Source organism: Crocodylus siamensis, chromosome 1 (assembly GCF_052110815.1).
Source record: "Crocodylus siamensis isolate JL-2025a chromosome 1, ASM5211081v1, whole genome shotgun sequence".
NCBI lineage: Eukaryota > Metazoa > Chordata > Crocodylia > Crocodylidae > Crocodylus > Crocodylus siamensis.
This window is the reverse complement of record NC_143395.1, coordinates 296,024,967-296,052,497: the sequence shown is the minus strand read 5'-3', so window position 1 is coordinate 296,052,497 and position 27,531 is coordinate 296,024,967. Positions and strand designations below refer to the sequence as shown.

At 44.8% G+C, this 27,531-nt stretch overlaps 1 protein-coding gene across 10 annotated transcripts in view; it reads left to right on the top strand.

Moving 5' to 3' along the window:
• Nucleotides 1-10,591, top strand: part of INPP4A (inositol polyphosphate-4-phosphatase type I A) — a 197,502-nt gene extending 186,911 nt beyond the window's left edge. For all 10 annotated transcript variants that reach the window (XM_090065059.1, XM_090065091.1, XM_090065119.1 and 7 more), the window contains one exon: nucleotides 7,435-10,591. In XM_090065059.1, coding sequence (XP_089921185.1) covers nucleotides 7,435-7,567 — 133 coding nt within the window. In that variant the 3' untranslated portion in view covers nucleotides 7,568-10,591. The remainder of the gene's footprint in view (nucleotides 1-7,434) is intronic.
• The last annotated feature ends 16,940 nt before the right edge of the window (nucleotides 10,592-27,531 follow it).

Below are 27,531 nucleotides of genomic sequence, written 5' to 3'. Positions count from 1 at the left end.
CCTGCCATACCCCCAACACACATCCACAGCCCCTCCCACACACACACTCCCACCCCCTATCACAGCCCCCACGCAGTTCCACATACCTCCACCATAACCCCCCACACGCCCCACTATACCCTCAAACACACCCACACCCTCCACACACATTTCCACCCTCCCACAGCCTTGTCTCTCTCTCCCACCATTGATCACCTTTTCCGTTTAGCACTCAGTCTTCATTCATTGCCTTTCTTGTTTGCACTCTTGTCTGTTTAAACATTCCTTTCATCCATGCCTCAGCTTTCTTCCTCCATTAATTTTTCCTCCCATACACACTCATTCCCAGCCACTTTTGCCCAAATTGATTTATCTTTTCACATACTAACTTCCCAAATGCACTCTTCCGTGTACCCCCAACACTTACCAACAGGTCAGGGGAATGAACTGTGAGGATTTTCTTCTTCCTGCTCCCATTACAGGACACTGGAGAAGATATTCCCTTACCCACCTTATTCCTTCTCACTTGAAGGACCTCCTGGAATTGAATGATGTTCTTCTCCTCTTCCACCTTCAAGATGTCTCTGAATATTAATTACTGCTAGTAACGCATTAAGATTACTCAGCATTTTGTGTGGAACAGAGGCACTTGGTACTTTCACAGTCAGGCCTACAAGTTGTATGTGTTTGTAGCTTTTTATATCAAAAAAGGAATAGTGTTAGGGGCAGAATAGTAGTAAAAAATGAAAAACTTTGTGAAAAACCAGGGCTAGCTTGGACAGCTCTCCTCTGTTTTCGGCCCTCTTTGCTCATCAACAGCCTGGGAAGTGGAGACACGGTTTGAGACAGTCAGTGGTTTAAGGCTTGGAGATTATCCTGCTGCCCATATCTACGTGCATTAAACACAAGTTAAACACTGCAGAACCATGTATTTGGAAACCATTTTGAGAACAATAAAAATTCTTACGAAGGAAAGAAACCTGATAATTCCATTGAAACAGATAGGTAAGAGGTTGTTTAATTAATTCAGTGCAACTGATATTGAAGCATGTTTGAAAGGGTCAAATATTCCAATGGTTATTCATGTTCAAGCTTGCTTTTCAGAGCTCCATTTCTTTGCAGCATGTGGAGGCATGGCAGAGCAGCATGGAATATGGCTTGGCCAACTGAAAGAATGAACATGGAAAACCATTCTTGTTCAACCTACATGTATTTATTTTCAGTAGACTACAGTATTTTTCTTATTTTTCTCTTTTATTCTCTTTCCCTCTCCTGTTATCTGTATTTGTGATAATTTTTTGGCATTATTCCACTCTTCCTTTACTCCACATTCTGGTTTGGTTGTGATTCTTCCATGTTTTTCTTTCCCATTTCACGGTCACCTTGTCCTCCCATTTCTTTTGGTACTTTCATTGCATGTCCATCGTCCTTTCTCTTTTATTTTCCCTTCTCCCAAACTTCTTCCTTTTCACAGCATTGGAACACGGGAGATAGTCACCCAGAAGAACCTGAGTGGCTTGGTGCCCATCCGAGATTTCAGGCTAGACCCCAGTCTTCTCTACTCCATTCCTTTACTAGCTCTGAGCCCCAATTTACTGATTGTGTGGCTGTTTCTGAGCGTAGCATACCTGGTTGCCAGATTGCGTTGCAAATGAAGACCAGTTAAAAAAAACAAAAAAACAAAAGCAAAACACAAAAAAATAAAGTGCTTGAATATGTATTGCCACTTGGTACCAACTGGACAAAGGAATGTCATAGCATTGTCTGCCAAGAATTATTATTATGCCTTACAATATTACGTTTATATTGTACTAAACTGTAAATAATACATCAGATTATTTTATCAAGAGGAATTGTATTGAAAGTTTAGACTGTTGTTATGCTTTCAGTGCTTGTAACATACTCTGACATTGGCCTGTTACCTCGTTACTTTTAGTCGGCCTGAAGATCAGTTTCTCTTACCAAATACTTCTCTTACATTCAGATATAAGAGTCTGTCACATATAGTTTTGTGTTACTTGTTTCATGTATTCCAGAGAAAGAAACTCTGTCTGACAAGAATTTGTATCTTTTTGTATATTCTTTAAATGTATGCTAATCTTGCCTTTCATTTTTACGAGGTATGAAGAGAAAAATTTAAAAAAATAGGTTGGGTTTATAACAGGTTTATCTAAACAAATATATCTAACACCTTTCTACCTTCATTTCAAAGTATAATCTCTAAATTATAGTAGAAAACAGTTTGTAGAGCCATACTCTTGTTCCTTTCTCATATTTGAATCCAATCGTATAATATACCCATGCCAAAAATAACTTGAATTGCAGTGTACTGCATGCAATATTATTATATTTATAGGTATACATTTTTGTAATATATTAAAGAAAATGACTTTCAGAAAGAAGAAAGAATGTAGTTGAAATAGGCTGCTAACCATCCATTATGTATTTCTTTCCATTTTTAAATTATAAAAAAGAAATTCCAAAAGAGGATGTTATCCTCTTACACGTGAGCGGCACTTGAGATTTCAGGTACAAAAAATGATGCATCCTTTGGAAAGTGATTATATTAAATTACAAAGCCAATGGGTTTTGAGGCAGTGACATGAGACCAAGTGCTAGCAGTAGCATTTTTTTTCTTAACTATTTGGGAAACACTTGAACATTCTTGTCTTGGACGCTATATAAGGGCAAAGACAGATAAAAAGCTAGTACCAAGTTAATATGCAATTACAAAAGGAGACCAAAAGAGCTTTACTCATTTCACCAAAATGAAGGCTGATAGGAAATTTGATCGTTGTCTAGAAATATTTAATGGGGTAAGAGTAAGCACCAGGAAAGGAGCAGAGCAGTTGAAGCAGAAGGACAACGTTGACATAAAAGTAAACAGATATAAACTGCCACCAACAAATTTAGGCTGGAAATAAGGAAAAAGCTTCTAGTCAACAAAGAAGTAAGATTCTGGAACAGTCTTCCAGTAGAAATAATGGGGGCCAGAAATCAATCTATCTTTAGGATGGAGCTTGGTAATTTTATAGAAAAGTTTATTATGAGTAGCCTGCAACAGCAAGGCACTAGTCTTGATGACCCATCATGTCTTTTCCAGTTCTCTGTTCCTAAGTTTTACCAGGACTATTCCTGTTGGCTCAAATAGGTCCATCTCAGCATTCAGAAAGGTAACTTTAATAGATTTTGAGAAGAATTTCTGACAGGTAATAATTAAAGATAAAAAACAGATGAAAGACCAGTTTAGGATCTTAGAATAGAGTCCTAAATTCAGGAAATATTTAATTTCCTATTAAAACTAAATTGGAAAGTACATGGCTACAGTTTTTTACTTCACCAAATCAGATTGTGCAGTGCACTGTCTCCTGGTTTCACTGTCATTATTTTTCCCCGTGTTATAGTTCACAATACCAAAACTGAATCTTTTTTTTTTTTTTATTGGAAGAAATTTAAGGAAAGCTTCAGCGCCAGTGACATTAAAACCAGTACATGATGGCACTGGAAAGAACTAAACTTACGGAGGGCTGGTGTTCTGAAGGCATCAGTTGCTCTCCCACTATGTTCGATGATCGCACTTTTCTGATTCCCGCCTTGGCTGTCCCCTGAATAACTTCCTTGGGTGCCAAAGTCTATGTTTGTATTACGTGAATAATAAAGTAAACCAAGGCAGTGGTGTAAAGTGGGGAAGAAGAAAGGTGGCATTCGTGTTCAGAGCAGCAACCAGAAGCTGCTGCTGCTGCTTTGCTTTGGGCACCCAGCTGCATCTTTTTGCTGCTGGACCAAGGACTAGTTCATGCAAAGTATTGACCCCACTGGTCCCAGTGTAGCAGATTGCTTATGTAATTTTGCGTATGTGCACTCCCCCCAGAAGTCACTGGAATTATTTGTGTGCTTAAAATGAAATATGCATGCGCACAGGCACACCAACCCAAGCCAGCAAAGTAAAGGCAAGATCAAGTCCTACTTTATACAGACTTCTCATGATGAAAAAACTTCAGGTCATCAACATCAGTGTGGAGTTAGACTGCAGCAAAGCCAAGACTCCATCCTTTATTTGTGACCTAAACTGTATTTCAGTTCAGGTCTCCAGTTGAAATGCTGTGTGCATACTGCCCTCATACCTCCACCATAGGGAATTAATCCTTCATAAAAATGTCCCATAAAAGTGATTTTTGATGAGAGGTTGAGTCTTGCACAGTGTCAAGTACCTTTAACTCCTAGTGAAAATGGTGGTAGATGGCCAGCATTTCATGGGGTGCTTAGTTCTTTGTGGGCGCATCTACACGTTGCCTTACAGCAACGTTGTTACTGTGCTCATATGATGCAGTAACTGCCCATACTGCACTGTACATGTGGTGAATTTAGCTGCTGTTATTTTTAGCTGCTACTTCGCTGTAGCAGTACACCATAACGGGGGGAGCATGCCACTACAGTGAGGTAGCTGTTGGTCACGTGTAGATACCTGCGGATGCTACATTGCCATAGCACATTGCTATGGCAGCACAGCATCATGTGTAGATGTGCCCTATGACCCAAACCCTTATGATCTGAGAAGATCATCATTGTCACAGGAATTAAATTTATTTAATAAGCTTAAGAGCTGAGCTGTGTTCTTGACATTTCAGAATGCTTTTTATTGTTTAGTAGCTTGGGTTGGCGGTATGAAGATACCACCAGTGAGTGTTGGCAGATACTAAAGAAACAATGTATTTTAATTAATCTAAGATAAAGAAAACCTCTAAATTTAAGGTAAAAATAATTACTGCTGTGCCTTTGTTTATCATCGCACATCAAAAGGTATTTTATATCACATTTAAAATTACAGTAAAGCAGTGGTTCTCAACCTTTTTAGACTCGAGGGCTCCCGCAGAAAAAGCCAGCACTTAATTTTCACTACAGAAAAGTAATATAGCCATTCTTCTATTGCAAAAAACTTAGAAAGACCATAATAGTTCCCAGAGATTTTAATGCTATGAATTCCTATTTGAAATCCTTAGGTTTATCTTGTGAATCATGTTTGCACACCTAGCAGTGCTAACATTTCATGGCTCCCCGACAGCATCCTTGAAAATATCTTAAGCTACCCCAGAGTGCCATTGCACCCTGGTTGAGAATCACTGCAATAAAGGTTGAATCAAAGCCAGTTAAATTAATGAAACTTTACTCCATTTGAGATTAATACATTGTTATCAACTCATCCTCATCACATCTAGGAATCTCAGTGGTAAAGCAAGGATTTCTGTTCACAGTGAGATATTACCAAAGAATGTGTTACTTAAAGGATTTTGGACGGTTGTTTCTGGTCAAACAGTGACTTCTGGACAAGGAGCTAAGCTGGTATAAGTTGACACGGTTCCATTGAAATGGTTTGAGCTCAGCTGATATATGTCTCAGCCGAAGATGTAGCACATAGTAAGATGTTGGTATCAGAAAATGTTATGCCAAAAAAACCCCAAAACAGAACAGCAACAAAAAACCCTAAAAGTCCTTGCAGGGGTGACAGGTGCCTCCTAAGTCTGGGGGGGCACAATTTGTGGGTGGGCCTGAGGGCAAAAGTGCCATATCCACTCCTATAGTTTTGTGCTGTGGCTTGGCACCCCCCCCCAACACGCTGCTGGCCTGCACAGCAAAAAACTGCCCTGTCCTAAACGTTGCTGAGTTGGAGGCCACCCTTGGGGGGGGAACCCCGTGCCTCCCCTACCAGTTGCCTGTGAATCCTTGCATTACCATTGCAGTGCTTCACCTCATACACGTGCAATAACTAGATATGATAGATTGAATTCTGAGCAGACACTTAAGACTGAGTACCCTAGCTTTCTGGTGTGTGTTCCATGTTTACTTAACCTTATTGTTTAATGAGTAACTTTAAAAAAATATATGCATATATGTATATAATTTGTTCTAAGCAACATAAAAATTAAAAACAAATCCTGCATAGAAATGTATTTTACACAATGGTTCCTTTGCAGCAGAATAATGCAAGACAAATAACAGGATCCATGTTGTAAACGTATTTTTTGTTCATGTCTAACAGACATTTCTCAAATTTCAGTAATGTATTTTAGAAGAAAAAGCCAAAAGAATAAATGAAGTTAAACCAGGCAGCAAATTCTTACATAACCAGTTTGATTAACAAAACTCAAATACACCCAGCAATTTCCTGTTAGTAATGGGAGGTTTTCAAACCTAATCAGATGCCAGATCCACCTTCTGAATGAAACTACCAAGGGGTTAGTTCAGGGGTGGGTAAAATGCGACCTGCGGGCCGGATGCAGCCCACCAGGGTATTCTATCTGGCCCACGGGGCCACTAAAAAATTTAGAAAATTAATATCTGCCCCTGGCTGCCTGTCATGCGGCACTTGATGGCTTGCCAGCACTCAGTAAGCAGCCCTCCGCCCAAAATAATTGCCTGCCTCTGAGTTAGTTGGTTCTATCTTTAAAATAGGAATTTCATAGCATTTCCACCACAGAATAGTGTACTGTACATTTAACCATCAAATTATAGCTTTAAACCATCATTGTTCATTTTTATATTACGTCGTTAGAAGGGAAAGAGAAAACTCTCATGAGAATCTAGAAGAATTTGTAGTTTATATTAAAAATACTGTGCTTCCACTTTTTAAGACTGTTTTTGGAATACAAGAATTTTGAAAAAGGAACTTTGCAGTAGATTTTAGAATAGGAGTACAGAAGCCTTATAACCGGGGTAGTCTTTGTTATCGCACAGAGCCTCCTCACAGTATAGGACAGCTATTTCACAGTATTAGAAAAGTTTGCACTTCAAACTCTATACAGCTTTATATGATTGGGCAAATGACTCCAAATTATGCCAGTCTCTCTTTTGCATCTATATAAAGCTGCCAATTCAGGACTGAGATTCTGTTACTTTGTATGTGTAAATGGATATGAAAACCATTTGGAAAATCATTATTTTTGTATTAGCTATAACCTTTAAGTAAGCTCTGATAATAATGACATACAAGGAACAATAAAATTATTTAAAAACTTTTGTTCAGAGATCAGCAGGGTTTTTTTCTTTTTTTTTCAAGTTAATTTACTAACAAACTAACAGAACTGTTTTTGAGCAATCTTTTGGGATTCTTTGTGCAATCTAGTGGCATTTAAACTTCACAGCAGTGTACCCTGAAATACATGAAACCATCTTAAATATAAAATATTTGTTCCGCCAGATACACTGCTGCTTTTTAGAAATGCAAAACAAGCAACCAAACATAGCATGTTTCCATTCTATGTGCTTCTCACTAGCATTGCTTGATGATTCACTGTTTTTAATATTTGCTGTGGCAAATGATTTAAACACCCATTAAAAGCAACCAACTTTTTTTTTAATGTTATGAAATAACCAGTTCATTTCATCTTAGTTTAAGTCGTTTGTTTATTTTTTTCCTTTTTACTGCTGTCATTTTTTGTGCTTGTTTTTTTTCCCCAGTGAGGGTTGTCGACGGGAAAATACAATGAAGAATGTTGGATGTCGCAAGTATGCGTTTAATTCCCTGCAACTGAAGGCTTTCCCAAAGTATTACAGGCCTCCAGAAGGAACTTATGGAAAAGTTGAAACATAAACATGCTGTGTCCTGTAGTTGCTGTTACATTAAAACGTGCGGATCCATTCTAGTTTAATATATGAACTTTGTCATCAAAACCAGATAAATACTTCTTTTGTACATTTCACTAGATCATATTGAGCATGTTACTTACTGAATTGGAATCTGTAGCAATGATTGTTCTGACACCTTAGCTTGAGAATAGCGTGATGACTCTCTGCCCATTTAAATAGCCTTCAGTGTATGTAAGGTGAATAAATACTGTATCATTGAATAATAGCATATATGCAAATAGCTAGGTCTCTCCTGGATGGCAAGGACTTTCTGAATGGCACTTAGGCAGCTGTTTCACCTAACATCTTTTTATACTGAGTTGACTTGAGATTGAACTTTTCATAATACTTTTTAAAATTGAGTGTGAAACCTCAAAATTGTAAATAATAAAGTGACTGGACCCTACACAGTCTGATAATTGCAGAATGCATTATTACAATCCAGAAACAAAAGTTTAATTTCAAGAAAAATCTCAGCACAATCAAAGTCAGGCATTAAAATGCTTTACTGTATAAATAATGCCACCTTTCCTGTAAAAAGCCATTAGTGTACAATGCCAGACACTACGTGAAGCCTCGTCCCATTTCAAATTAAGCCAAAATTTCCATTCCTTTCACTGGGAAAGGAATGGGCTCTCAGTTGCCTGATTTATTTTCAGCATTTTTTTTTCAAACATTTACGTTATGGCACTTTCTTAGCTGTTAATGCCAACAAACAAAATGCTAAATTTCAAATGCATTCTCATTTTCCACTACTGTAATTTATCAAGCAGCACAAGAAGTAAGCTGGCAATGTTACACAAAAAATGCTTGATAACATTTGCATTATTGTACAGTCAGTAACACATTTTCCCCAGGGCTTTTTATATCACTTCCAGGTTAATAGTATCTGATTTTTTTTTGGTGTCATTTCCAATACCTGCCAGTGCAGCAATGCTGTATAAATGCTCATTGTTCCCAAAAATTCCACAGAAAATTGCCCAGCTGAGCTCTTTCAGAATGATGGGCAGGGGGTAGGAGTATCTTGCAATATTTCTGATTACGGTAGGGTTGTCCTGTTTTGATACAAAATAACTGTTAATGCTTTTAAGGGCATACTTGTTCCATCTCATCATGACTAAGGTGACCTGATAAGTATTTTCAGAAGAAATGTTCAATGGATCTCTTTGGAAACAGACTTCGCCAAGTTATAGAGTCTAAAAACAAGAGGAAACATGAATTTTCCAGAATTAACAGAATTCATCCTCCCTAGTATCACTGATCCCAGTATACAGCATTTAAAATGTCTATCTCTGTGCTTTTGGCTTTTAACCAGATAGGCCTGAGAATGAAAAATCTAGGGATCAGTTTATTCTTAACAGAATAGCAACATCCCAGTACATATATGACATTTTTTCTTTCTCCTTGGTGTTTATGTCCATGCTCTTGCTATTCTATTGATCATGTTCATTAAGCTCCCATAAAAGTTTGGGGGTTTTAAGTAAAGCACTATTCACCTTTTACTTGTTGCGGTTCACCCTTGAGCAGTGCACCTCACATGCCAGTTAGACTCTTTTGCTAAACTAGCATTTGTTATTATTTCATCCTTATTAGAATAAAACAATGAATTCTGTGTGAGATCTGAAGGTCTCTAGGAACCGGTGAAAGGTATTCATCATCCTGTCTCTGTTCTGAATAACTTACAGGTATAATCAAAACCCCTTAGGACAGGGGTGGGCAAAACGCAACCTGACACCAACCCATTCTTTCTGGTCTGCAGGGCCCCTAACTATTCATTTTCTAAATTTTTTTATCTGCCCCTGGCTGCTTGTCATGCGGCCCTTGATGCCTTGCCAAAACTCAGTGAGCGGCCCTCCGCCTGAAATAATTGCCTGCCCCTGCCTTAGGAGCTCTGCAAACTCTGTCTTCCTTAAGAAAACAGCCTGGCGGGGTTGTGTTGTGTTACGTTGTTCTGGTTTTTTGACAGGATGTAAGAATATGTGGTGAAAAGCCTTTCAGTTAGATTTCTGTGGATTCACATTATTTTCCTTCATTTTGCTAAACTTGCTGTCCCTCTTCCATTATTAAATGTCACATTTATTTTGATGTAAACTAGACACTATAGATCTCTTAGTTTCTCACTGCTGCCACGTAGCTGGCCAGTTTACGGTCATATATTTTGATTATGTGGTTAAAATATATATAACATCTTAGCTTGTTGAACTCTTCTTCCACAGGAAGGAAGAATAATACAAGAGGGGCTGTTACAAGTATTGCTGATCTCTAATGTTTTGTAGCCAATAATCATAAAATCCTCTCTAAATTATAGTTATACTTTATTTTGTAAATGCATATATTCTGAATTCCCAAATTCTTTACATGCATGCTTTTTGATCCCCTTTTTTAAGCAGCAGAGCATCAATCTTCTATATTGCATTATTCTGCAGAGAAGACTTTGGTTTCCATATACTTCTATATACAATATTGTTACTACATGCACATAAATAGGCTTGCTTAAAGGGCATATTGAACAATAAGATCTTGAGCAGTTCATCAAAAAGAAAAAACTGAAATTTTAAAATCATAATGGAAACTTTACAGGAGAGTTTCAGCTTTTCTGTTGCACAGGAAAGGCAATCTTAAAGATTACTGTAAAATGGAGTTCTGTCTTATGTTCCTTTTAGTACATTTTTAAAATTATAAAACATACTAAGGTAAAAACCTGTTGCCAGGTATGTTCTGTGTATGTTCTGTGAAAGCACCTACAGCACAGTTGCCTTTTGTTTCATTTATATATGTAAAATTATTGTATAATACAAGACTGTTTTGTCCCAACACAGTTGTACTTGCCGAGCTTTGTGCATTAAAATATTTTTATTTATTTGTTTTTGGGCAGTATTAATAGATCATAAACATGGCTACCTGTTTTGTATATTCCTAGTTCATCCAATCATGTATGCTGTAAATGTGCTAGTCCTTAGAATGAGAAACAATAAAGAACTGACAAGAACCCCACGATAGTGACTTATTTTTAAATGAATCAATTTGTGGCAAATCAAACCAGTTCTCGACCCCCAAACTGGCCTTTCTGATAATATTTATCTAATGGAGAAAGTCTTTACATTTGTACATGAATTACAAAGTATCTGCTTACTTTAAGTCCTGCTAAAACACAGTGGTGAACCATGCACTTTAGTTTACAACACAGTTAAACCAGGGATGAATTTAGTTCAATATTCTGTGTAGACTTCACAGTGACATTTAACAGGTAAGTTGCATGAGTTATGATTTCCCTCTTTACTGCACAGTGTCTCTTAAAAGTTTCTCAAAGCTATCTTCTCTCTGCTGACTGCTTCCCTTCCATTTCTAACCCTTTCTTTCTCCAAGCCCATTCGTAGCATCTGCCGAAGTGGGCTGTTGCCTATGGATGTCAACCAGCTTTCACAGGACTTGGTTTAGGTTTAGATGGTTTGCTTTAAGGTAAGGATCAGTTGATTAACATTGGTTAGGTCACTCTAAACGTAATGCTTGTAGTACCCTATGAAAGCACATGCCTCTCTGAACCACTTTCATAGTCACTAAAGTACCATCCTGCTCTACCTTCTGCCTTCCATTTATAGGAAACCTTCTCTTTCCCTACTTTCGCAGCAGCATGATCTCTACAAGCTTGGCTTTTTGATTCCTTGCTGTTTTCTCTGTTTTCTACCCTACGGCTGGCATTCATTGCTTACACGGTGTAACCCAGTGGTTCCCAACCTCTTTTATACTGCGGACCAGTAAATTCACTCAAAGGATTTTGGCGGCCCGGGTATAGAAACAATCCAGTTTACATATTTAAATATCAACTATTTAAATATGTGAATTTTGTACATACTTAAATTTGTACTTGGGTGCGGGTTGAGGCATTGCTGCTGCAGCCACCGGGGAACCCTGCAGCGGAGGGGCTGCGCAGGCGGTGGCCCGGGGGGACCCAGCTGGGGCTGCCCGGATAGAAGGGGCTCCGCTGCCTTCCCTAGGAGCAAGCAGCGGAGCTGCCTCCCCACCCTCTGCCCTGGGCGTTTCCCCACCCACATCCCCCTGCTCCCAGCTGTGGGTGGGGCTGGAGGGACCTGCCCAGCCTGGTGGTGGCCCCAGAACCTGCTGTGCGGGCAGTGCCTCACCGGGCATGGGTACGGCCATGGTGGCAGGAGCAGGACAGGGCACACACAGCCATCTGCTTCCCTCCCAGGCCTGACTCGCTGCCCAGTTTTAACCCTGCGTGTGACCGCCGGTAGCAGAAGCCGCTCGCCCAGGTGGACAGATGGGGATCTGAGGAGGGGGCTTGTGCCACAACCTGGCAGCCAACCCTTCGCGGCCTGGTACCGGGTCACAGCCTGCTGGTTGGGAACCTCTGGTGTAAACGTTCTGCTTGCGAGGCCCTTAACTCTCCATTTGTGTGAGTGGGAGTTACTTAGATCCTGAAGGGAGCGGACCCCTTTCTGAGTAGGTGAATGTCATTTTGATGTCGGTTTGATTAAATTCTGTGTGATGGTATAACAGACCTTAAGCCAAACTTTCCGGGTTAATTGCATTATTTTCTACTTTGTCATTCTTGTTTTAAGAATGGCATATGTTTTGTTACACTGAAAAAGTATCAGACTAGACGCTTACTGCACCTAGCAAGGATATGATAAACTCGCTGACACCCAGAAACTCCCTGTGCTTCTCTGCATGCACTTTTGTTCCGACTGGAAGCAGCATAGCTGCATTTGTTAACGCCAGAGGCCGGCTAATTGGCACTTTCCCTCAGCGGTGCTAATGAGCTTGCCCCTGGTGCTGCACAGCTACAGAAGTTGCTTCTGGTTGGGGTAGCATACCAGAGGAGTGCCGAACCTTTGCAGAGCCAGCTGCCAGTTGTGGAAAATTTGCCATGTAGGTGCAGCTTCAGAAGATTTCGGGTACAATTAAGGATAAATTGCAAAGTAATGCCCAAGAAGGAGATGGTTCTTTGCAGATGAAGAGGACCTGCACTTCTTCACTTTGATATTTGTACCGGAGTTTGGCATTGAATTTTCTGGTTTTTACAAATATGTCCAATGTACAACTGATTGAAAGAACAGTGGAAAGACATAAGGGCTGCCGTATTCTGGCTAGATGAGATTAACTTCTAGTCAGTCAGTCAGGATGAGACTAAGGAGCTAATATGTGCTTATGCCTTGTGCTGGCCTTCTGCCCAGGGATGAATTTCACCCACTGTACATCAGCATCCTGGATAGTAGTAATACAGTAGTAAAGCAAATTCTCAGCACAGCTTATAAAAAGAATATATATTTTATTTATGGAACTGGGATTATATAAATGTGTAAAAAGATGCTGATATGATGCAGAGTACAGCTTATATTAAACTTGTTACAAAAAACATTAATCGGTGATGCAGTTGTTTTATCCGTTAGATTTTGTGTACTAACATGACAACCTGCCCTTTCAGGAATCATCAGGAGCTGTTTTCAGACACAATAAATGTCTTCCAGATCAAATACTTGAGCATCTCATTCTGTTTATTAAAGCATTGTCACTTGTTCCCTGCTTCGTGGTGTTTAGGGGGATGGGGATTCTGAAATCGTGAACGTGTTGTGACTGTTTTAAATATGTAAGAATATTTATGAATCGTTTTGCCTGTTTGCAGCTGCATATATGCACCATCTCCATGTGTGTCTTGTTCATTGTCAAGAACAGGAGATCTGTGGGAGGGCCATGAAGCTCCAGGTGGATCAAGGAATACCTCTTGAGACACCAAGCCCTTTCTAAGAACAGTGCTTCTGAGCTGAGTAGGGCATGGTAGGAGCAACTCCCAGGTTTGATGAGGAACCAGAATCAGTAACATTGCTTCCATGTGGTTTTCCTCAGTAGTTTTTTTTTTTAATGGAGGCATATAGCTCAAAGACAGGTATTTTTCTTCACTGTAAGGATGTTTATAGCACTTCAGAAAGGTGTTATGGTGTTGGAAGTATGAACTACTTAAGAAAGCCTTGACAATTAAAATCATCTTTTTAAAGTGCTGATGAAATCAATCATTTTATAAACTGATACAGTATAGAAAGATCCAGATAAAAAGCCATGAAAATTAAGTTTAATGAGAAATTGCAAGCTACTGATTGGGGTGGGGGGAATGAAGGAAATATTTTGCAAGCTTCCCAATCAGAAGAATGTGTAGCTATTTTTTGGTAATGTATATTACTTTTAAGAAAGCATAAAATAAATAGTTAATTCAGTCTCTTAATCATTAAATTCTGCTTGCCTAATGAATGTATCATTTTGGGGGGAAGTAAAATGCTTCTCATTCTCATTACTTTATTTTCAAAAGCTAGATATTGTGCCTTAGCTAGTAAATGATTGTGACAATTTTGCAAGCCTGGGTTAACTGAATTAACAAAGGTGAACTTACTGCAAAGGAAAAATGATGCCCTAAGGCTGAAGATTATTCCAGTATGGTAAATGCATAGTAAGATTGCTCTCAGGATTTTGATATATCATCTGTTTATGTGCATCTATGTATGTTATGTAGATATTTCTCAGATTCCTGGTATTATGGTATGTAGTTTAAGAGGGCTTTGAAACAGCTTAGCTGGCTGATAATGGATGGATCCAAATTGTACTGAAATACCTTTTGGCTTTGTTTGAGTTAAGAGTATTTCCAAGTAGACTGGTATGGTTCATAGACTTGTACGGTCTTTTTACCTGTGACCTATGGTACTTTTTGGTTATATGCTTAGTTTAGCAGGGAATGTGGGAATACCAATCTAGATATAGTCATTCATTTTTATTTGGCATTCTGGCACCTAGAAAAAGCATCTTGATTTGATATGTTTGCCAAATTTGTCTTGTAACACAGCATGCTTTCTCCATTGATGAGATTTCATTGATTGATTACTATTGTAACCATCAGTCTGTTCTCAAGCAGAATAGATTAACTGAAGGATCCCTAAACTGTGACAGCAAAGGCTTGTCACAGGGTACATCTATCTGCACTGATTAATTTGGAGGATGTGACACCAAACGTGGCCTGCAGGCTGGATCTGGCCCACAGAGCTGCTCTGTCTACCTGGCTACTGGCAGGCCACAGGAATTTGGGAGCTGTGTCCAGGGAAGAGTGTCCTGCTGCAGAATCTGGGGCCCTAAAATTGAACAGATCTAATAGGAGCAGCTGAAGGGCACCCACCCCAGAAAAGCCTGTAGCTTTGTTATTAGGGTACACCAGAGCAGGGATTCGACCCCAGCTCTCCCACATCCTGCCCTCATCGTCATCACTGGGGCACTGGCTGTTCTAGCCATGGTTATTTCTCTTCTTTTGTGACTAGAGGTTCCTGCTGGGCCCAAGAAGCCTCTGTTGAAATCTGCTTGTGCATTGTTTCAACTGAGCAACATTTTTCCAGTGAAAAATAGATATTTTGGAAAATTCCTAAACAGCTGTAAGTGGGAGTTTAATCATGATAGTAGGAAGTATGGAGTTGGGATGCAGAGGTATCAATTACTTACGCAGATACGGAACCTGCTGTGAGAAAAAGCAGCAGATCCTGGTGTTGAAAGCCACCTCTCATATGGCTATGACCTCTAAACCATTCGTGGGTAAGTGTATTACTGATAATGAGGAGGTAGACTTAGTTGCTGCAGTTTGCTTTGATCTCTGTATAAAGGCATCCATAAGATTACTGCTGAATTGCAAATTCTATGGGTTTCTCTGTTCCTTCAGAAACTGTACTTATTTAATGGCATGTGCATAGTGACATGTTCATAAATGTTCACATTTCTACTTACAATAATTTATCATGAACACAAAGAATCCTACCCCTCATTCAGTATTTACAGACTCTAGACAATGTCTCTTTCAACACCTGAGTACTGGAAACTGCTTTTGAAGAATGGAGGATTGTAATCCATCAGGAGACTGGAGAAGAGTCCTGCTATTGTTTGTAATTTAAACAATGCTGGTTCCAGATTCAGATCTTTTTTTGCCAACGTGTGATTTGTCTTTGTTTCTTTTCCTTTCTGTTTCTCATTTTGTCTCAGCTAGTTCTTAGCAGAGATCTTTGATCTTTTCTCTTTTTTTGAGGCACAACATAGGTTTTCTTCTCTTATTCGTTTCTTTTTTAATCTCTGCCTTATGAAAATTAAGCTTATTTCAAACTCAGGGAGTAAGCAACTAAGCTTTCCTTTGAAAAGGAATCTGTAAGTGGTCAAAGTTCGTACCTAGGCCATGGGCTTCAAGTGAAAACACAAAAAATACTTTGATTTAAACATCTTGTCAGTAAAACAGGATGTTTTCTCTGATTTGATATCCCCCCTCACACACGCATGCCATACATAAGTTAGATATCTAAACTTATTCATACAAAATTCACCTGGATAATGCAAAAAAAGTAAGCCAATCTTAATCTCCCAAAGGGAAGGACCAGAGAATACAAACACTGAGTTGAAAAAGAGCCCAAAGTTTCTTGGGGCCTTTGTACACACAACAAAATAGGCCTTTAAAGCAGCTTAATTGCCCTTCTGCACTGCCTTAACCGTGTTGCTATTTATGCACTTGGCATATTCCGCCAAGTGTATAAATGGGATGTGCTCAGGGAAACTCAGGCTTTGTGGGCTTCCAGCACCCGTGCAACATCCCTGCCCCCACCTCCCACGGTCAGCACACCCAGCTGCCCTCCTGCCACCTTGCTGCACTGCCCCAGGGGGCAAGCCAGCTGTTCCTGGGCAGTCCCAGGCGGTGGGGATGGTGCAGGGGGTGCTGGAGCTTACCTGCCTCTCCCACAGCAGGGAGTCAAGCTGCTGGTGGGCCGAGCGGCCCTGAGCTGCAGGGGATCCCGGTGCTTCTCTGCGGGGGTAGCGCCCCCCCAGGTGGCACCCGGCCTGGGTGGTCCCAGGGGGCGCAGCAGCTGCAGAGGGAAGCACTGGGGTCCCCCGTAGCTCAGGGGCTGTGCAACCCGGTGGCAGCCTGTGAAGGCAGGCTTGACTGAAGAAAAAAAAGTGGGGAGCCTGATCCCCCCCCCCCCCGAGCCTGCCTGAGCTCTGGGGTGCCTGGTGCTTCCCTCCGCAGCGGCAGTGCCCCCAGGCAGCTCCCACATGCTGGCCGCCCACCCAGGAGCTTCCCTGTGGGTGTCGCCACCACGAGGGGAAGCACCGGGCCCTGTGCAGCTCAGGCAGGCAGGTAGGCTCCCAGGGGCAGGGGGGGGGAAAAAAGCAAGAAAGACTCCTTGCCACTTCCCGCCCACCCCCCCAGCTCAGGGACCACTTGGCCTGCTGGCAGCTTGCCCCCCGCCCCATGGGAGAAGCAGGCAGGCGCTAAGGATTGGACCCCCTAACCCTTGCGTACACGTGATGGGGGTTTAGTTTGGTTTAGTTCTCCCTAAATCAAAATGGAAACTGGGTTTTTAATAACCCACTGTTTCTATTTAAGGACAACAAAACTAAGCTTAACCCCCGTCATGTGTACAAGCACCCTCAGTCTCTCATTTTGGGCAAGAAGATAAACTGATTCAAGTTTAAAAAAAAAAAAGTCTGGCACTGATCACAAAAAAAAAATATGTGTTTGTAAGTGTTGTCATCTTTCATTTTCTTTTATAATGTATTTCTAGCAGCATGCAGCATAGCTAGTTTCTCATTTAGCATTATATCTAGTAATGTAACTTCTGTATATTCTTGTGCTGACACAGATCTTCAGAGAACATTACCACAGCAAGTGTGTACACGTGCCTGTGTGTGCATGTGTTTGTGCGAGAGAACCACAAACCTCAGAGAAGAAGAAACAATTGAAAAAACAGAATTAAAAGTAAAAATGGGTCACAGAACATCAGGCTGTTTCAGCTGGACAAGCACTCAGTATTCCTAGACAAATAGTCATAATCCAGAGGGTACAGGCTTTTGGCCTATGCTTACACTGTGAAGAAAATAACACATTAAAGTAGCTGTTTCGTATCATGCTATATTCAGACTGATAATGTGTTAATACTAATGCTGAATCATAATAATTTCAGAAAATTTGGAAAGATGAAAATGGTATCAAATTGTAATCCCTGTTTACAGATAGAAAAACTGATGCAGAAATATTAAGTGACCTGAGTTGCCATCCCTACCTAGTGCATGAGACCACTACTTCAACCAATTTTTCAATTATTCTGAGGAAATCCAAGACAATTTAAGAAGCCAGAAAAAGTAAGGTAACCCCTAAGGAGCCAAGTACATAGATATTAGCTTAAAGTATAAAATCCTCTAACGTTTAAAATAGAATAATTAGGAAAATTATTAAAACTGTAAAATGAATTGAAATGAAACAAGTTGAAAAGTACTTCACATGCATAACAGAAATACAAAATTGTATTCTAATTTTTTTGTAAGTACATCTGTACCAGATAGCATATAATTCATAGTTTCATAGTTGGTAGGGTCTGAAGAGACCTGAGCAGATCATCGAGTCCGATCCCCTGCCATGGCAGGAAAGAGTACTGGGGTCAAACGACCCTGGCAAGGTGTACATCCAGCCTCCTCGTAAAGACCCCCAGGGTAGGAGCCAGCACCACTTCTCTTGGAAGTTGGTTCCAGATCCTAGCTGCCCTGACCGTGAAGTAGTGCCTCCTGATATCCAACCTAAACCTACCCTCTGCCAGCTTGTGACTGTTGTTTCTAGTTACTCCTGGTAGTGCTCAGGGGAACAGGGACTCCCCCAGTACCTGCTGGTCCCCTCTGACTAGTTTGTAAATAGCCACTAGGTCCCCTCTCGGCCTTCTCTTGTGAAGGCTGAACAGGTTCAGGTCCTGTAGCCTCTCCTCGTAGGACCTGCCCTGCTGTCCCCTGATCATGCAAGTGGCCCTCCTCTGGACCCTCTCCATGCTGTCCACATCCTTCTTGAAGTGCGGCGCCCAGAACTGGACGCAGTACTCCTAGCTGCGGCCTGACCAGTGCCGCATAGAGGGGTAGGATCACCTCCTTGGACCTGCTTGAGATGCATCTGTGGCTGCATGACAAGGTATGGTTGGCCTTCCTGACTGCATCCCCACGCTGCCGGCCCATGTTCATCTTGGAGTCAATGATGACTCCAAGATCCTTTTCAGCCTCTGTACTGACAAGAAGGGAGTTCCCCAGCCTGTAGGTATGGTGCCGGTTGTTCCTCCCCAGGTGCATCACTTTGCACTTGTCGGTGTTGAATCCCATCCTATTCTCATCTGCCCACCCTTGTAATCTGTCTAGGTCCAATTGCAGCCTATTCCTCCCTTCTAGCATGCCCACATCCCCCGCCATCTTAGTGTCTGTGAACGAGTCTATCTATCGTCTGGCCATGTTACTCATAGGTCCATTATTTTCCTAGCCAATCCCTTCTCCTTCTCAGTCTGCACGCGCCGAGCTCGCCTGCCACGACTTTGATGTTTTCCACGGTTCAGTGGACTTGTGTACGGCGTGTACAAAATTGTCCAAAATTGGGACTGGTGGTCCCTGTGCTTATTGAGGGCTCCTCCACCCCTACACCCTCGCCCGTGCCTCCGTATAACGTCCTGCCCACTCTATAAGTCACAGTCAATCTGATCCTACCAGAAGTGTTGGGGAACGACGCCCCAGCGGCTTCCGGTCTTCGTGCGAGGAGTTCCGCCCGTCTCCTCCTCCAAGTCTGATCCTGCCGCCTGCACCTCTTCGAGTGAAGGGCCTCGTGCCCCTCCTCTGTCTTCTCTTAGCAGAGTCGCCTTCTGAGGTCCTTGCACCTCAATGGGTTCCAAGGCTCTCCTCTGCCCTTCCCCCGCCGGAACCTGGTGTCCTTGCACCCCCTCGACAGCCGCCTCTCCGCTGGACCCCGGCTCCTCTGCGGTTTGTCCCCGGGGTGCCTTACTGCTGTCCCAGAACGTCCGGGTGGCGTGGATCCGCCCCACCACTCTCCCACTGGTTGCCGACGTCCGCCCCGGCGTCACCAGTCACACAGCTCTCCTGCCAGCCGCCGCCATCTGTCCCAGCACTTCCGGTCCCGCAGCTCTCCTCCCGGCCATCGCCGTCTGTCCCGGCGCTTCCGGTCCCGCAGCTCTCCTCCCAGCCGCCGCTGTCTGTCCCTGCACTTCCGGTCCTGCAGCTCTCCTCCCTGGGCTTGACTCTGGCCCGTCCTTTAAGCGGGCCAGGCCATCTGGGGACCTATAGCGGGTAAGTGCTCGCTCCACCCCCCTGGCTCTGGGGTAAAGGGCTTCCTGGGGTCTCCCAGTCCGGGCAACTCCCGGACACTTCCCGCCCCTCAAGACACTACCTAGCGCTCTTGCATTTTGCTGTTCCACCCCTGCCACCCTGTGGCCTTCCTCTCCACACCTTGACAGGAAGTCGGCCACAACATTTAGCTTCCCCAGCTTATATACTACCTGAAAGCGGAAGGTTTGTAGGGCTAATGCCCAACGCATTATCCGGGCGTTATCAGTCTTGGCTGTATGAAACCATTTCAGAGGGGCATGGTTTGTGACCAACTTAAACTCTCTCCCTAGTAAATAATATCTGAAGTAGCCGACCGCCCACCGGATTGCCAGACATTCCCTCTCAATAGTGGAATACCTTATTTCCTGCTGATTCAGCTTCCTGCTGGCATACGCCACTGGTCGTTCCAGTCCATCCACCTCTTGGGACAATACCGCACCCAAGGCATACGCGGAGGCATCCGTCTGTAAGGTGAATGAGGCAGCAAAATTGGGCGTGTGTATTACTACTTCTTGGGACAGGGCCATCTTTAGCTCTTCGAATGCCCTTTGTCGTTCCTCATTCCATTCAACCATCCCTCTCCATGGGCCCTTCGTAGCTTCCACCAGTGGCCTGGACAATTCTGCGAACTTGGGAATAAATCGCCTATAATAGCCTGTTAAACCTAGAAATGCCCGCATGTGCTTTTTGGTAAGTGGGAGTTTATAGCTCTTAATAGCCGCGACTTTGTCTACCAATGGACGTACTCGTCCCTGCCCGACCAGGAACCCTAAATATTTCGTCTCGTGTCGGGCCAGGGCGCATTTGCCTGGGTTGGCTGTCAGGCCCACCTGCCACCACCTCCAGCAAGACAGCCTGGAGTGCCTGTAAATGTCGCTCCCATGTATCAGTATAGATGACAATATCATCCAAGTAGGCGGCTGCATACCCTTGATGTGGTGCAAGCACCCAGTCCATTAGTCTCTGGAATGTAGCCGCCCCCCCATTAAGTCCAAAGGGCATTCTTTTAAATTCAAACAGCCCCCAAAGGGTGCCAAAAGCTGTTTTCTGCTGATCCTGCTCGTGTAGAGGAATTTGCCAGTAACCCTTGGACAAATCTAAAGTCGAAATAAACTGAGTTTGGCCGATGCGCTCCACTAAGTAGTTCACTTGTGGCACGGGAAACGCGTCAAACCGGGTAAAGGCATTGAGTTTTCTTAAGTCCACGCAGAGTCTCAGAGAGCCATCCGGCTTCTCTACTGGCACCAGAGGACCGCGCCAAGGACTACAGGAGGGTGTTATAACTCCTTGTTCTAGCATCTGTTCTAGCTCCTTCTTAATCTGTTGGCATTTGTAATAAGGGATGCGCCGCCATCTTTCGTGTACTACCTGACCCTTACCTGTGATAATTTTATGTTCCACCCCGCGGGCTCTTCCAGGGAGGTCTGAAAAAACATCTCGGAATTCTTTCACTACCCTCTCCAGTTGTTGGCATTGTGCCATTTTCAACTGTTCCCCTAGCTGTACCTCTTTTTTGTTCTTTTGACGTCCCGGTTGACCCTCCAGGCCGTTTTCCCATCCCTCCCTCTCGGGATCCGGAGACACAAGGAGGCCCTCCGGCTCATGCCATTCTTTCAGTAGATTAACATGGTAAACTTGCCTCTCTCGACGGGCCCCCAGGCGCCTTACCTCATAATCTACTGGTCCTACCCGTCTCGTGATCTCAAACGGGCCTTGCCATTGCATCAGGAATTTACTAGTGGCATCCGGTAACAGTACAAGTACCTTTTGCCTGACTATGAGCTCCCTCTCTTGCGTGGATGTGTCATACCTCTTTTTCTGCTTAACTTGCGCCTGTCCCAACCTGTCTTGAGCTATCTCCCGTACAGTCTGCAGCCGTTCCCTGAGATCCCGTACTAGCTCCTGTCCCCTCCAACCTGGGCTAGGGTCCGCCTCCCAACCTTCTCGTGTCAAGTCTAACAAACTTCGGGGCCGGTGCCCGAAGACTAACTCGAAGGGGGAATATCCCATCGAGGCCTGTGGGGCATCCCTCACAGCAAACGAGAGGGAATCATTGAGCTCCACTTTCTTGGCTCTTCCTGGGTACATTTCCTCAACATGCCCTTTAGAGTGCCGTTAAACTGCTCGACTAAACCATTAGCCTGCGGATGATATACTGCTGTTCTTAGATGACGTATCCGCAGTACTTTACACAGTGCCCCCAATACGGCTGACATGAAATTAGCCCCCTGATCTGTGACGATCTCCCGGGGAATCCCAAACCTAGATACCTACTGCATCAGTACCTCGGCAATTTTAGGGGCCGCAACGGTTCTCAAAGATACGGCGTCTGGAAACCTGGTTGCGTAATCAATGAGGACCAATATGTACTGATGGCCTGCCACCCCTCGGGGTAGCAGTCCCACTACATCTAAGGCTATCTTCGCAAAAGGTTCTTTTATCATGGGCATTGATAGCAATGGCACCTTAGGAGGTTTATGGGTGCTCACCCTTTGGCACTCTTTACAGGTTTGACAGTACTTTTCCACATCTTCATACAAATGTGGCCAAAAACATGACCGGGTCAACCGTGCCTCAGTCTTATTCTTACTTAAGTGCCCAGCCAGTGGGTTCTTATGGGCTAACCATAACAGCTGTTCCCGATACATCCGGGGAATCATTAGCTGTGCTATTTCCTTCCCCTCACTCACCCCGTCGGATCCTATACAACAGGCCATTCCGGAGTTCTACCCTGGGGAGTGTCCCACCGCGTTCGGCGTGACTTACCTGGACCCTGTCGTCTGCTGCCTCTATCTCCCGAAATGGCTGCAGTTCTGGATTGGCCTCTTGGGCTGCCTGGAATTGGTTGCCTGGAGCCGCCTCTTCTAGCGCCAGATGTCTCGGTCTATCATCCACGGCACCCACTAGCCCATCCCTAAGTTTTCCCATCTCTTGTTGCATCACTATCAGGTCAAATATCTCTGGCCAATCTCTGCCTAAGATCATTGGGTACAGTATCTCTTCTTTGAGGCCTATGGGTAGGCTTCGCTGAATGCCGTGCACCCGTACTGTCAACAATCGCTGCTCTATGTAACTGTTTTGCCTAAGTAGACAAATCATGTTCACCCCGGGACACCAGGGTGCCCTCTCCCACCGGATCAGAGAGGGCCGAATCAAAGACTGTGCGCACCCCGTATCTACTGCTGCCAGAACCTGCACTCCTTCCACCCACGCCTGTACCTGTGGCAATGGCTGTACAAGGTCCTGTCCCTGGCCGCCTATCCCACACTCCATGGACTCAACCTCTAAGGAAGTCCCTGTCCTGCTCGCCCTTCCGACATATGGGGTTCCTTAGTGAGGCCAATTTGACCCCCCCGAGGGCAATCCCTAGCCATGTGTCCCTTTTGCCCGCATGTAAAACAGGCTAAATTGTATGGGGTCTTCGTCCTCCCCACTTTAAAGTCTGCGCTCCTGCTCACGGAGGCCTCCATTCCCTTCACGGCTTTTGTATGCCTAGGCTCACCCTGTGCTACATCAAATTATTCGGCTAGCTGTAGAGCCTCTCTCGATGTTGTGGGACAGTGGCACTTTACCCATTTTTGAGTATCTTCTTGCAGATCATTAATGAATTGTTCGAGGAGGATTTGATCATAAATTTGCTCCTTAGACAACAACTCTGGCCTAAGCCATTTGTTCAGGAGGTCTGCCAAGCCTTGCCACAACGCGCGTGGGGACCTCTTCTCCCCCACCTTCTTTGCTCGGAAGGCTTGGCGATGTTTTTTTGGTGTAATTTCTAGCTGGTGTAATATCTCTGCTTTCACTCTATCATAGTCCAGTGCCTCTGTCCGTGACATCTCCCTATAGGCCGCCTGTGCTTGACCTATTAGCAAAGTGCCCACTTGGCCCGGCCATTTAGTTTTTTCAATTCCTGCCGCTAAAGCTGCTCGCTCGAATATTTCTAAAAAGGCCTCTGGGTCATCCTCCTTTGTCATTTTGGGCATCCAGCACTCACCGAACCCCTTGTGGGCCCACAGCTGCTGCTGCAACATATGCTCTTGCAGTGTCGTCTGGCGCATGACCTGTTGCTGCTGTTGCTGTAATACCTGTACCAGCAGGCTCATGACCTGCTCCAAAGTCTCTGTCCCCGCTAAACTCGGTTGGTGCTCCGTTGGCCCCTACTAACGGCATCAGGGAGGCTGCTGCTGAGACAATAAGCCTGTTCCCGGCCAATGCACCAGTTGTGAACGAGTCTATCTATCGTCTGGCCATGTTACTCATAGGTCCATTATTTTCCTAGCCAATCCCTTCTCCTTCTCAGTCTGCATGTGCCGAGCTCACCTGCCACGACTTTGATGTTTTCCACGGTTCAGTGGACTTGTGTACGGCGCGTACAAAATTGTCCAAAATTGGGACTGGTGGTTCCTGTGCTTATTGAGGGCTCCTCCACCCCTACACCCTCGCCCGTGCCTCCGTATAACGTCCTGCCCACTCTATAAGTCACAGTCAATCTGATCCTACCAGAAGTGTTGGGGAACGACGCCCCAGCGGCTTCCGGTCTTCGTGCGAGGAGTTCCGCCCGTCTCCTCCTCCAAGTCTGATCCTGCCGCCTGCACCTCTTCGAGTGAAGGGCCTCATGCCCCTCTGTCCTCTCTTAGCGGAGTCACCTTCTGAGGTCCTTGCACCTCGGTGGGTTCCAAGGCTCTCCTCTGCCCTTCCCCCGCCGGAACCTGGTGCCCTTGCACCCCCTCGACAGCTGCCTCTCTGCTGGACCCTGGCTCCTCCATGATTTGTCCCCGGGGTGCCTTACTGCTGTCCCAGAATGTCCGGGTGCCGTGCCGGGTGGCGTGGATCCGCCCCACCACTCTCCCACCAGTCGCCGAAGTCCGCCCCGGCATCACCGGTCCCGCAGCTCTCCTGCTGGCCACCACCGTCTGTCCCGGCGCTTCCGGTCCCGCAGCTCTCCTTCTGGCCGCCGCCGTCTGTCCCGGCGCTTCCGGTCCTGCAGCTCTCCTCCCGGCCGCCGCCACCTGTCCCAGCACTTCTGGTCCCGCAGCTCTCCTCCCCAGGCTTGACTCTGGCCCGTCCTTTAAGCCATCCGGGGACCTATAGCGAGTAAGTGCTTGCTCCACCCCCCTGGCTCTGGGGTAAAGGGCTTCCCGGGGTCTCCCAGTCCGGGCAACTCCCGGACAGTGTCATCAGCAAATTTGAACAGAGTGCTTCTTACCCCCTTGTCTAAGTCACTGATGAAGATGTTGAGCAGTGCGGGCCCAAGGACTAAGCCCTGGGGGACCTCACTGCCCACATCCCTCCGGGTCGAAAATGACCCATCCCCCAACACTCGCTGGGTGCGGCCCTCCAGCCAGTTGACACCCACACAGTCATGGGTCCCCCAGTTTTTTAATGAGAATGGAGTGAGACACGGTGTCGAAGGCCTTCCTAAAGTCCAGAAAGACTACATCCACTGCTACCCCTGCATGTAATGATTTGGTGACCTGGTCATAGAAGGCCACCAGGTTGGTCTGACAGGACCTGCCTCTAATGAACCCATGTTGGTTGCCCCTAAGCATAATCTCCCTCATGGACATGCGCCAGGATAATTCTCTCAAAAAGCTTACCCAGGATTGAGGTAAGGCTAACTGGTCTATAGTTTCCTGGGTCTTCCTTCCTCCCTTTTTTGAAGATGGGAACCATGTTCCAGTCCTCTGGAACCACACCAGAGCACCATGAGTGCTCATAAAGCTGTGCCATGGGTCCCGCAATGACCTCAGCACTCTGGGGTGGAGATTGTCCGGACCAGCTGATTTGAATACATCCGGTCCCTCCAGAAGTTCTCTGACTAGATCCTCACTGACCCTTGGCCTAGGTGTGCCTCCCCTGGGGTCTGAGGGAAGCCTGGTGGGGGGGGCCGATCTGGTCCCTGCTCAGGAAAACTGAGGCAAAGAAGTCATTACATAGGTTAGCTTTGTTGTCTGGTGTGACGACTAGATTTCCTAGCGTGTCTGGCAGAGGCCCCATGTTACCCAGTACCTTCTTTTTGCCCCCTGTGTATTTAAAAAAGGACTTCTTGTTGTCCTTGATCCATGAAGCTAGTCCCAGTTCCATCTCCGCCTTGGCCTTCCTGACTGGCCCCCTGCAGCCCTGAGCAACCGCAGTATAATCCTCCCTGGTGATGGCCCCTCCCTTCCATTGGGTGTGCGCCTCCCTTTTATCTAGGAGACATTCCCAGATGCTTTTGGTGAGCCATGGGGGCTTTTGTGCCCTCCTGCTGCTTTTGATCCATGTTGGGATTACCTCCCTTTGAGCTTGCAGGATTGTCTCCTTAAGGAGCGACCATTCTCCTTGGACACCTGGCTCCCCTCCCCTCTGGGACCTCAGTGCTTCCCTGACTATTCTCCTTAGCTCATTGAAGTCCACCCTCCTGAAATCTAGGGCTGCTGCCTTGCTGCAGGCCTTGGCCACCTTGCACTGAATGGTGAATTCCAGCAGGTGATGATCGCTGTTGCCTAGGTGGTCAAGCGCCCGCAGCCCCCTCACCAGGTCGTCACCCGTGGCCAGCACCAGGTCCAACAAGGCGTCTCGCCTGGTGGGGCTGTGCACCTCCTGGGTTAGATGGAGGTCCTGCATTTTGGCTAGAAACCTACGTGACTTGTCTGACTGCTCTTCCCAGCACATGTCCGGAAAGTTCAGGTCACCCATGATGACCAGGTCCTTTGACCGAACTACCTCCATGAGCTGACCCAAGAATTCCTGATCTAGCTCTTCCCCTTGGTTGGGTGGTCTGTAGTAGACACCCACCATTAAGTCCCTTTTCCCTCAACTGTCTTGTATTCTAACTCAGAGCACTTCCATGTGCTCATCCTCTGACTCTGTGCTACCTGATGAGGATGTGTATTCCTCCTTAATGTAGAGCACCACACCCCCGCCTTTCCTCCCTGTCCTGTCCCTCCTGTACAGCCTATAGCCCTTGATATTCACTGCCCAGTCATGCATTGGGTCCCACCATGTTTCTGTGAGCCCCACTATGTCTGGGTTGGTGTCAGCTAGCAGGAGAGTAAGTTTCTCCTCCTTGTTTCCCATACATTTGTGTAGAGGCATTTGAGGCCTCCTGAGGATGTATTCACCGGCCCCCTAATTTCAGTATTGCCCTGGCCCCTGTTGCTTACCTGGGTATATGTGCTGCTCGTCAGTCTAGGCTGGGCTGTACTTGTGGATGCTGCTTGGTTTAGAGGTCCAAGGCTTCCTCCGCCCTCATCCTCATCTTCCCCTTCCCCCGACAAGCCTAATAATGCAGTTAATAAGAGAAGGCTGAGGGGTGAAGGCATTTAACTGGGAGTTGCAAGACAGGTTCTGTTCTGTTGCTGTTTTTTTCTGAATCAGTTTGGGCAAGTTTATTTGGGTGTTTCCATTCCCACCCTTTTTCTTCTCATCTATTTAGATTTATGTGCCCTGGGAGCAATGACATAACTGTATGCCTGTAGTGGCTGATACAATGAGGCCCTAATTTTAAGTGGGGGTCTTTAGAAGGGATCCATCAGTAATGGCCTCTGCATACCCCTGACACCATCACTCTGTTGCCTGGATCAGGTCCTGCTGAAATACTAAGTAATAATAATGAAAGGGTGCAAGGTCAGATTCTGAACCTGTTAAACCTTGAAAATTATAGGATTGATTTTTTTTTTTTATATCTATTTTTATAGTCCTGGAAGGTTGAGTGTTGCAGGATTAATTTTACAATTGCAGACATATACTGATACATTTAGAGTTAACTTTATAAATACT